At 40.9% G+C, this 11,771-nt stretch overlaps 1 protein-coding gene and 1 pseudogene across 3 annotated transcripts in view; both read left to right on the forward strand.

The window, feature by feature from the left end:
* Nucleotides 1-6,264, forward strand: part of ENTPD1 (ectonucleoside triphosphate diphosphohydrolase 1) — a 94,877-nt gene extending 88,613 nt beyond the window's left edge. For 2 of the 3 annotated variants that reach the window (XM_007456174.1, XM_007456173.1), the window contains exons 8-10: nucleotides 1,507-1,623; nucleotides 3,447-3,584; nucleotides 5,754-6,264. In XM_007456174.1, the coding sequence (XP_007456236.1) occupies nucleotides 1,507-1,623; nucleotides 3,447-3,584; nucleotides 5,754-5,960 (462 nt within the window). In that variant the 3' untranslated portion in view covers nucleotides 5,961-6,264. The remainder of the gene's footprint in view (nucleotides 1-1,506; nucleotides 1,624-3,446; nucleotides 3,585-5,753) is intronic. The other variant, XM_007456175.1, reaches the window with a different exon arrangement.
* A 3,653-nt stretch (nucleotides 6,265-9,917) lies between these two features.
* Nucleotides 9,918-11,771, forward strand: part of LOC103071658 (52 kDa repressor of the inhibitor of the protein kinase-like) — a 9,861-nt pseudogene continuing 8,007 nt past the window's right edge.

Genomic DNA, 11,771 nt, shown 5'->3' on the forward strand with positions numbered 1-11,771 from the left:
TACCACATATTCTTTATCTGTTCATCTGTTGATGGACATTTAGGTTGCTTCCATGTCTTGACTATTGTAAATAGTGCTGGTATGAACACTGCGGGGTATGTATCTCTTCGAATTAGAGTTTTCTCTGGATATATGCCCAGGAGTGGGATTGCTGGATCATATAGTAACACTATTTTTAGTTTTTTTTAAGGAACCTCCATACTGTTCTCCATAGTGACTGTACCAATTTACATTCCCACCAACAGTGTAGGAGGGTTCCCTCTTCTCCACACCCTCTCCAGCATTTATTGTTTGTAGATTTTTGTAAGATGGCCATTCTGACCAGTGTGAGGTGATACTTCATTTAGTTTTGATTTACATTTCTCTAATAATTAGTGATATTGATCATCTTTTCATGTGCCTGTCAGCCATCTGTATGTCTTCTTTGGAGAGATGTCTGTTTAGGTCTTCTACCCATTTTTTGATTGAGTTGTTTTTTGTTCTTTGTTTTTTTTATAAGCTGTAGGAGTTCTTTGTATATTTTGGACATTAATCCCTTGCTGGTCACATCATTTGCAAATATTTTTTCCCAGTCTATAGGTTGTCTTTTTGTTTTGTTTATGGTTTCCTGTGTTGTGCAAAAGCTTTTAAGTTTGATTAAGTCCCATTTGGTTATTTTTATTTTTATTTCCATTTCTTTAGAATGTTTTCTTTTTTACTCATTTGTTTATTTAACTTTTTACGTAGTTCTCTTGTATGATGTTGATGATTTTTGAAAACTTTTAAGTTGTGCCCAGCTCATGATAGGCCTGCAATAAATATTTGTTAAATAAACACTGGCTATTTAAAGAAAGCAGTACATGTACATTATAAAAATAGGCAAAAAAAGGGCATAAATAAAAAGGAAAAAAACACCTTATAATTTTGCCAGAGATCACTCCTGTTATTTACCTTTGTATAGAATTTTCCAGATTTTATTTTTAAAAATTCATAAGTAATACATAGTTTTTTAAAGATGGGAGTTTTGGGGCTTCCCTGGTGGCGCAGTAGTTGAGAGTCTGCCTGCCGATGCACGGGACACGGGTTCGTGCCCTGGTCCGGGAAGATCCCCCATGCCGCGGAGCGGCTAGGCCTGTGAGCCATGGCCACTGAGCCTGCACGTCTGGAGCCTGTGCTCCGCAACGGGAGAGGCCACAACAGTGAGAGGCCCGTGTACCGCAAAAAAAAAAAAAAAAAAGATGGGAGTTTTGTAACTTTTCCTCTTATCTTCTTTTTTCCCCATCTTTCTTTCTCCCTGACTCTCCCATTAATATTATCGAGAAAATTAGCTACCAGATGGCTCAGAAATGCATGTCAGCAGCAAAGTGACCCCCTTCTAGGAAGGAAGCAACTGTTGGGGATGGAATATCACCTGATCCATAATTTACTCATCAGAGATTTCCAGGCACTTTATTAGGCCTTCTGGAGAGTGAATCAGTGTCCCTCTGTGTTGGACACTGCACCAAACTCAGCATTTTTCTCTTGCAGGCATTTTCAGCTTTTTACTATGTGATGGAGTTTTTAAACCTTACATCAGAGGAAGAGTCAACTGATAAAAAGATGATTAACACGTTGGAAAAGTTCTGCTCTCAGCCTTGGGAAGAGGTAAGTGACTAGAAACAGCATCTCTTACCATTGCTTTCTGCCCTTGACAGCATGGAGGATGTGAGTGTGCTCTTCAAGTCATGCTAATGTGACCAAGATCCAGCACTCATGTTAGAGAAGCCTAGATGGTACACTCAGTTAAGAGTAAGTTCACTGGCATTCCTTGATAACTTGGCATACAGTGGCTTAAACAGAAAAGGTCTTATTGTTTTCACCTAATTCAAAGTCCGGAAGTAGTCAGTTGCCGGCATGGAGTGGGCAGCTTGACTATCTCAGCCATTCTTCAGTTGTTGTTAGACCTGTTTCCTCATGGAAGCAAGGTGTAGCTTCAGGGATCACAGCCGTGTTCGAGGTCAGAAGAAGGATAGTGCCAGATACATCTGTTCCTTTTTATAGGAAAGCAAAAGCTATCCCAGAAGCTCCTAGTAGTCTTTTCTCTTACGTCTCATTGGCCAGGACTGGCGGGGAAAGCAGGATGCAGGACTTTATGACTGGCTTAGAGCCCTAGATCCATCATGAGCTACTTCCTGGAGCTGAGCACATTGTCGCCCACTCCTTCCCCCAACTCCCAGGGAAGACAGGCAATTCACAGAATCTGCCACAGACACCATTGTGGTAAGACCCTTTTTTCATCAGACAGGTCCAGTGTATCTCTTACTTATTCATAAATTTGAAGCACAAAATTTTTCTTGTCTGAGGCACTGAGTCATTCAAGATCCAGTGCTACCTGATGAAAGTTTCCAGGGACGTGAGAGAAAGATATGGAGTCTACTCTGATTTATAAAAACAGATCACCTAGGAGTGGCTCAAAACAGCAGCTGTTTTAAGTTGACAAAAGTGACTTAAAATGAGTGATTTTAAGAGAGATTGCAAAAGTGATTGCACGAGTGACCAGTGCTTTCATTCTGAAGATATGCAGCTAATTAAAAATGAAGGCTGTTCTCGTGGGCACTGACAACAGAGGAAGGAAGGTTGTGCAAGAGCCTGGACATCTGAAATTTTCTCCAAGTATTTTGTCTGAGTTAGAACATGAAGGAAGGGTATTCAGCGCTTTTGGAAAGAGCAGCTCAAATATGCCTCAGCACTTTACAAAACAGTTAGGGGAGGCTTTTTGCAGCTAGTGGTGATCTGTGGAGAAAGACGAGCATCTCGGGTTCTTGAGCAAAATGCTTCCGAAACTGGGTTCCAGAGCAGTGTTTGTCAAATGTTACTATGTATGTGATCATACGGGGATCATATTAAAAAGTACATTCTGCCCTGGCAGATCAGGGGTGAGGATTAACAAGTGCTCAGGGGATGCTGCTGCTGCTAGTCCAGAGACCTAACTGAGTGGCAAGGCTTTTTATGAAACTGTTTCCTCAAGATGCTTATAGAGGCTCTAAACCAAAGACTTTGGTCAAGAGCATACAGAAAACTCTGGTTAAACAAAGATTAATAGATTTCTTTCATGCAAGATTTTTCACAGTTTTTAATATGCTAATGTGATTGTGAAACTCAAGTTTCACAAGGGATGGCAAACTATAGTAAAATTCAGTGTGGTTGAACCTATCAGACCACAGAAAGTACTTTTTTCCTAGAACACTTACCAATGTCTCATAGAACCCTGTGGAGGAAAAGATTCCTTAACAGACCCTAAACTGTGAACCCCTGCACCCACTGAAGGAGTGCAACACCACTCCCAAAGCTCTCTGCAGGGGCCAACTCTCAGGCCCATGTGAACTGGGGCTTTTTCCTCTCTTGATCAGCTCTAATAGCGAACATGAGGGCTTTGGAGAAGTGCCTGTTGTTGTACAAGTGTGATGTTTTCTTCACTTCACTTCCAGCTGCAGATGTATTTTGGTGAAGTGAAGGAGAAGTACCTGAGTGAATACTGCTTTTCTGGCACCTACATCCTGGCTCTTCTTCTGAATGGCTATCATTTTACAGCTGAGTCCTGGAAGAATATTCACTTCATGGGCAAGGTTTGTTAGGTTGCGGGGAGGTTGGGTGGTAGTGACTGAAGCAGCTTTGGGCTTAAAAGAGGTAGGAGTCAACCCGATTTAATTTTGGGGTGATGTCCTGTCCTACCACTTCACCTCTAACCCAAGATGGCACTTTGTGTCCAGCTCTCCTGATAATGTTGACCAGCCTGTTGTGGATATCCTATCTAAGGAGGGCTACTTGCATTCTCAGCCTCGCCTTGCTGCTCACATAACAGTGACTAACCCCTTGTAAAACAAAAAATGAGATAGTAATGTAACAGTATTTCAACAGCCACAGTGATGCTGCGTGCTGACTTCAACATCCATCTCAAAGGCCCCTTCGTGAATCCAGAAGGGATGATCATGGTTTGTCACAAGGGGTTAAGGCCTTGTTGGTTGTAGCTTCAAGACTCACCAATCTGAAAGCTCGTTGTGAAGAATGAGATGAGTGGCTGTGAATGGGGGCCTTTGCTTAGAAGCCAGGCTTAGCATGAGCCTTAAGCAAGCCCATAGCTTTGCATTACCATATCATTACCTGAAGGTATCCAGGCATAGGGCAACATTACATTGGCAGCGAGACTCATGGGCACACTCATGCTTGATGAAAAATATCAAGAGCAGTGTTTCTCTACCTTTTAAACCCATACCCACTAATGGCAAAAGCAATTTACCCCTTTATTAAATATGGTGACTTCAAGCAAAACAAAGCATTGAGGCAGCAGAGGGCTGTAGTAGCCTTAAAGATACTAGTTTCATCACACTCTTATCAATATTGACTTTGCTAATTAAAATCTTTTCCTTGTTTTAACATCCCAGTCTTCCTTCCATTCCATCAGTGTTTGAGACATATGTCTATGTCAAATTTACCTAGTGATTTATATTCTTTGAACTCCAATCTATGATCCATTATTTCTAAACCTTAAGTGATAACTCCTCTAACTCTGGAGGCTTCTTTGACACAGGCGGTCAGATATGGTTCCATTCCCCATAAAGGGACATGGGCCTTTTTACAGATTATTAATTCCCAGTACTGGTAAAGGTTTAGGGGAGAGGAGCATTCCACATGGTATTGGTTGGAATGTAAACTGGCATAACCTTTGGGAAGACTGTTTTGACAACATGAGCTAGGAGCCTTAAAACATGTATATCATTTTGTCCAGTTGCTCCATTTCTAGGATTTATAAATAATTGAACAAAGTGAGTAAAAATGAACATATAAGGCAGTTCATGTCAGTGATGATGTTGCAGAAATCCCTTAAGAGACATGGGATGATGTTTATAAGGAATTGTTAAGTGAATAATTCTACATACAATTTAATTCCATTTTTTATGTGAAAAACATGCACAGAGAGGACTGGTAGGACATGTCACAAAATGATAATAGCAGCAACTTCTGAATGATGAAGTAGAGGTGGTTTTTATTTTCTTTTTGAGGATTATCTGTACTTCATGATTTTCCTACCATGAATGACCACATACAACTCATGTAATACAAACATTTCCACAATTCTTTGTTATTCATAGACTACCTGTATTTCAGTACATTTTGAGGTGACTTGAAAATATTCCTAGGAAGATGGCAGGGTTGGAGAATGTTTTTTTATTTAAGAAGAATCCTTTCTCATGCATATGCAGTCTTTCATCTTAGTCAAGTAAGACTGTCTTGCTGGGATTATTCCCCAGTTTTTCCCTAGTTGAATCATAAAAGAAGTCCTGGTTTCATATGGATGAGATTCCTGGGCCTGACATTGATACACAAGGCCAGGGACAGTCATTATTCTCTCACCCTTTGCCCGCTTCCTGTCATCCACCCCCACTTCCCCACCCCAGCCACCCACATTCACACAAACAGCAAAAGAAGAATGCAAATTTCCAAAGGCCTAATTTGAATTAAGTTCTTCTAGGCAGGAGAACTGAGCCGTCATTCCCCAAATTCCTCTCTGAATTGGGGGAATTTAGTAGTGAGGCCCCACACTCTCCTTCTTAATCACTTGCTCCTGCTCCATTTTCCCCACAGCCATCATCCCAATTCAGAATATAAAAGTAATCCATTTAGAGAACTGAACATGGTGCTCTCACTTCCTGGTTGCTCAGTGTTATGGATAGGGTTGCATGAAAGCTCATTTAATCCTCAGACCAGAAACAACAGACTTTCCCCACTGTTTGCAGGTCCGGAGCACCAGCGTGGGGTGGACTTTGGGCTACATGCTGAACCTGACCAACATGATCCCATCTGAAGAGCCACTGTCCACACCTCTCTCCCACTCCACATATGTCTTCCTCATGGTCCTCTTCTCCCTGATCCTGGTCATAGTGGTCATAATAGGCATATTTATCTTTCACAAGCCTTCGTATTTCTGGAAAGACATGGTATAGCAGGAACAGCTGAAATCTGCTGGCTGGAGTGAGAAGAAAACTTGCCCAGGGAGCACTTTCCTCCACAGTGGTGTACAAGGCCAGTCTTGACCAGCATGAAGCTTCCTTGGCTTTTGCTGAAGCCTTTCCATGGGAGGTATTTACCACCCACTGCCTCAAGAACTTCCTGGCAGACATTGTCTCTTTTGTGAGTCTCTCCAAACTCCCCCCCTTTCTCTTTTGTACTCTGTGCTTGTGTAGCTCTTGAAGACCTGCCTCCTTTCATGATAGTTGCTTTATAAAAGAACAATATTGACTTTATCCAGAAGAACTGAGAGTCCTGAGTCCTGTGCTGGGAAGTTGCCCTGGCTAAAAGAAGAATCTTGGGAACTGATTCACTTGTGGTCTTACAGACCCTTTCTCTCTCCTGTTTCCCGTTTATTAAGAAAGCCATCCAATGCCTTTGGAGAAGACAGACACATATCCCATGCCCAGCCTGCCCTTTGCATGGGAGAATTTTCTAGTCTAGGCAAGTATGTGCTAGGGCGAAAGAGTCCTACAAAGGAATTTATGGGAGGTGCAATTAATCCAATAGTTAATCCAAGACAAAAGAGGGATGTGGGTAAGTCACATATTCCTGGGTGATGCCAAAATGCTAGAGTGGGACAGCCAGACCAGAGATTATTTTAAAAGCTGCTGTACATATACATAGGCATTCAAATATCAGGGCATATTATCTGGTAGGTGTACACATGTCAGGAAGAAAAATACAGTTACAACACAAGGTCAGGAAAGTGCATCCTCCAACACATCTGCTGGGGTTTTGTTTTTATTGCAGTAAAACACATATAACCTAAAATTCACCATTATGACATATACAATTTAGTGGCATTTAGTACATTCACAATGTTGTGCAGCTGTCACCAATATCTAATTCCAGAATATTTTCATCACTAAGAAATTATTGGCTGGGGATAAGACCATCCTGTGGTAGGCTTGTCAACCTTTCCATTTAGCCAAGCATGCTAACCAGTTGCACCACAAAGATGCTCACTGAGTTTTAAAGCCATGCCATATCTTACTGCCCCAGGGTTTAATTTAGTGAAAGAGTTGCATTAGTGAAGAGTGGCATGGCTTTTTTGCTGTCATGGTATTTATACAACAAAATGTGCAAGGAACCACATCTGTAAGTTTTGCTGCCGGTTCTAGGTACTTTTGCTCTAAGCATCTTAGGCATAGACATTTTTGCCACAAACATTTCACTGCAAATAATTGGCTCTAAAGCAATTTTGCCATAATAGATAAAATAATGGAAAATCAAAGAGGGATAATTAAAAGGACATAATGAAACGAATAACAAAATTCAAGACTTATTGTGAAATATAAAATATTTGAGTACATTTAAAGTATGTGTTGATTCATGGCAATACTGTGCACATAACTGATTTTATTTTGTGGGTTGTATCTAAGCACTTGTCTTCCAAGTCTTACATAGCATTTTATACTTTTTTTTTTTGCTCATTGATTTGTCTCCTCGTTCTGCATCGTACTTTTTTTTTTTGCTAAAATTTCTTCCTTTGTAAAGAGTGATGTAAGTTTCCAAATACTTAGAGGCATCTTTGTAACTGAGCTTTGTGTTGTGTTTTGAAAGGTTCTACACGGTTGTTGTTTGTTCTTGGCATATTGTCACATGTCCATTGATAGATGTTCCAAAGTTGTGTGGGAAATGTGGGTTCACCTCCGCACCTTCCAGGACCTTGGCGTCTTTCTCCTCCACTGTAGTGTGTTTCAAAATAGGAAACCAACTTTTGGGGCAAATCACTGTCATATGCCAGCTCGATAAAGCCATCAATAATGTCGCCAACTGGAAGAAATGCTAACATATTCCAACCAGTTGAAACCAAACTGTCAAACCAAAAACTGTCAACCAGTTATTTTATCTTTCACAGGGAATTTGCCTTACAGCCAATTAGTTATTCGACGAAAGTGTTTGTTGCAGAAGTGCTTGTGGCAGAGATGTCAATGGCAAAGATGCTTATGGTGAAGGTGCCTAGAACCCATTTCAACATGTAATTAATATATGTTATTAATGAGATTTTTGTTTTTTAATATTAAGTTTTTGAAATCTGTTGTGTATATTACACTTACAGCACATCCTAATTAGGACTCCATTTCAAGTGCTCAATAGCCACGTGTGGCTAGCAGCTACCATATTGAATAGCACATGTCTAAAAGTACATTCAAAGCTAAAAAGACACAGGCAATAACACTTTGTCTTTCTCTTGAGGGGGGGAATTTTCTTTAAACAGCTATAGATGCTATAACATTCCTGATATTATTTATTATATATGAAGTTTAACATTATTCTTAACAAGCTTTTAACATCCCAGTGCAGAATTTCACATTACTCCTCAGGTTTTGTTGCCTTTTTTGTGAAGACACAGATGCCTATTATTCAGGCCAAGGTGCCTGATGACAGACCTTCGGGAAATTTAATCTGGATTCAAAGATAATACAAGATAATTGGATGCTTATATTCTATGGTCAAAATGTAAATTTGAATATTAAAATAAAGATTAGTCTCTTAATAGCTCACAGAGCAAAGTTTACCATATAATAGTAACATTACTATTAAAATATATTCTCATTTATTGTCAGTTTGAAAGATGAGCTGAATTTCACTGAAATTGGTCTCATTCCTCTCTGATTCAGAGTCTAATAGTTGCTATCTTGTTAGAACATGAGTTGCTCATAGTTAGCCTGTGCTAGCCAGGTATTTCTTTCAGTTTGTGCTAGTTTTATAATTCTTTTAAATTTCTTATAACAACCTCAAAATTTCAGTGGCTTACCACAATAAACATTGATTTTTCATGTTCATGGGTCTGCAAGTCAGCTAGTATATCTACTTGCGGTGGTAGGTCTGGTTCAGGCCTGCTCCATATATCTCCCACTCTCCTTGTCTGGTGGCTTCCTGAGCCATGTTCCCATGATGAGTGGTAGAGGCACAAGAAAGGGAGAGAAAATACAGGAGGCCTCTTCAGGCCTTGGCCAGGACAGGCCCCTGTCACTTCCATCCACATTCTACTGACCAAAATAAGTCATATGGCTAAGCCCAACATTAGGAAGCTGGAGAAACACTGGGAGGAATGGCAGAGTCATGTGGCAAAGGACATGAATAACTAATTCTAACACAGAAAATTCGTGAAACATTGGGCACAACGATTCAATCTACCACAGCGTCTCATTAGCTGAAACATAAAGTACGTTTTCTTCAAATTAAAATCTACTTATCTTGGGCTTCCCTGGTGGTGCAGTGGTTAAGAGTCCGCCTGCCGATGCAGGGGACACGGGTTCATGCCCCAGTCCGGGAGGATCCCACATGCTGTGGAGCGGCTGGGCCCGTGAGCCATGGCCACTGAGCCTGCGTGTCCGGAGCCTGTGCTCCGCAACGGGAGAGGCCACAACAGTGAGAGGTCCGTGTACTGCAAAAAAAAAAAAAAATTACTTATCTTGCCAAAGAATATTCTTCTTAAAAAATGTCATTTCTTCTGTGACATCATCAATTACAACTTTTTTTCATGGTCTTAATCAGGGTGCTCTGGCGGCTCTTAAATTAGTCTCACATTCTAAAGTGACAGATTTCCTAAGAGACCATCTATTTATTTTCCTTATATGTTTAGGACAGTGTTTAGTTAACTACCCAAGTTTTTATTTGCACAAGAACCTAATACAACTGAACATAATTGGTTTTATCACAGGTATACTGGATTTTTTAATAAAGGGGAAAGGAATGTCTCCAAAAGCCTTCTCTTTCAAAAGTGGCATTTCGGACTGTGCATGTGGTAAAAGCATTGTTGTACTTTTTACATTTCTCTATTTTAAGTAATTTAATTTCTAAATTTAAATTGATGATATAATGATGGCACCACTCTCATCAGCATCTGAGTTGACTTTTTATTTTTATATCCCTTTTGCATGATGAATAGCAGAGAACATGGATTAGTCAATGAGAAGTGAGATACAGTCACCTAAGAAACAACAAAATTTCTTATAATGAAGTTCTAAGAAGAGAGGGGAGGAAAGTCATGTGAGCCAGATAGGGGACAGTATGTATTTAGGATGACTTAAACTGAACTCTACCCTGCCTCCTAAACCTGCTCCTCCTCCTGCATTTTATCATGATTAATGCCACCACTGCCTCTAGTAACCAAGATCAGAATCAACTTTATCGATGTTGAAGTGACAGGGGCCTGTCCTGGCCAAGACCTGCCCATTCTGCCTTTGCAGCATTTTTCATTTTGATTCCCTTTTACAATCTTGTCCTTATCACCCCAGTAGAGACCTGATATCAGGAACAGTAACTTGTCTCCAAACTATTACTTCCAGATTAATCTTTATAAAAAGTGGGCTTAATCACATTGCTCCCCAACTAAAACTGATGGTGACTTTCTATTGCCTATGAAATAAGGTCAAACTCTCCAGCAGACATTCAGGACCTTTGGTCCATGCCTATAAGCTCTCCCAGGCTTACATCCCACTTTACCCTCTGATGTTCCTTACACTCTAGCCAAGGTAGACTGATTCTTTACCCAGAGCTGTTCAGGTTATTTGCTCAACTTGGAGCACCTTTACCCCACTCTGCGTTTAAGGCTCAGCTCAAATGACCCTTCTTCGGTGAAGTCTTCTCCAAATCTCTAAGTCAGAATAAACTGCTGCTTCCCTGTGCTATGACAGCCCTTTACCTGGGCCTCCAATAGAGCATTCAGACCATTCTATTCAGTATTTGGGTTAAGCTTCTTGGGGACAAGATATGTGACCTATATCTTTTTGAAAAGTTGGGCTCAGGGGTATTTTAGCAGAAACTAAGGTAACAGTCCTAGTTAATCGCTCTGTCCATTGCCAGATGGGCTGGTCCATACCACTATTTCTGCATCAGTATCCTTATTTATGTTATCTCTTGACATGACCATCCTCTTCCTCCAGCTTTTGAGGACCAGCTCAGCTCCTGATTCCTCAGTGAAGCCTCTTTGATATTACCCGCATTGAACTTTTCCTTCTGGACCATGCATTTAGTTTCCATAGAGCTCACTACATGGGAATTGATTGTACATATTATTAAAGTAGAATTTTAAGGATTAGAATGTACCTTAAAAGGTAATGTTTATCAAAATTTAATGTGTATAAGACTCACCCAGGGGTCTTGTTGAAGTAAAAATTACTTAATTTTAATTAATAAAAAATGATTCAGTAGGTCTGGGGTGAGGCTGAGGTGTTCTACATTTCTAACAAGCTGCCAGGTAATGCCACTACAACTGTATGGGGACCAAACTTTGGGTATCAAAGATCTAGATTACTTTCCCATTCCATGGAGTTCCTTCTAATGGCTCTCAGATAAGTGGCCATCTACTACCTGACTGCCATACTTCATCTGGCAGCCTGTTCCACAGCCTGTTCCACAGTGGGCCAGTTCGACTGCCACTTACAAAGCTTACTCGCTCTGCTACACAACAATCCCCAAGTGTTTCTTCCTTTGTCAGTTTTCTGTGCCTCAGGAGTTTTCTGTCTGTGCTGCCCTCTGCCTTTGGGGAGCCACTGCCTGGCACTCAAGTGAAGAACTGGTGTGCCTCAGAGGGATTTCTCCCAGCTCTTCACCCTGCCCCTAGCCTTCCCCAGCTCTTCACCCTGCCCCTAGCCTTCCCCAACTCTTCACCCTGCCCCTAGCCTTCAGTTACTGCCTCTGTGCTCTCGGTAGAACCCTATGGGAAAGAGCTGGAAGGTGATCCATAATGCACGCCTACATGCAACCTTTAAAGAGTCTTTAAAATTCCTGCT

Source organism: Lipotes vexillifer, unplaced genomic scaffold (assembly GCF_000442215.2).
Source record: "Lipotes vexillifer unplaced genomic scaffold, Lipotes_vexillifer_v1.1 scaffold184, whole genome shotgun sequence".
Classification (NCBI taxonomy): Eukaryota; Metazoa; Chordata; class Mammalia; order Artiodactyla; family Lipotidae; genus Lipotes; species Lipotes vexillifer.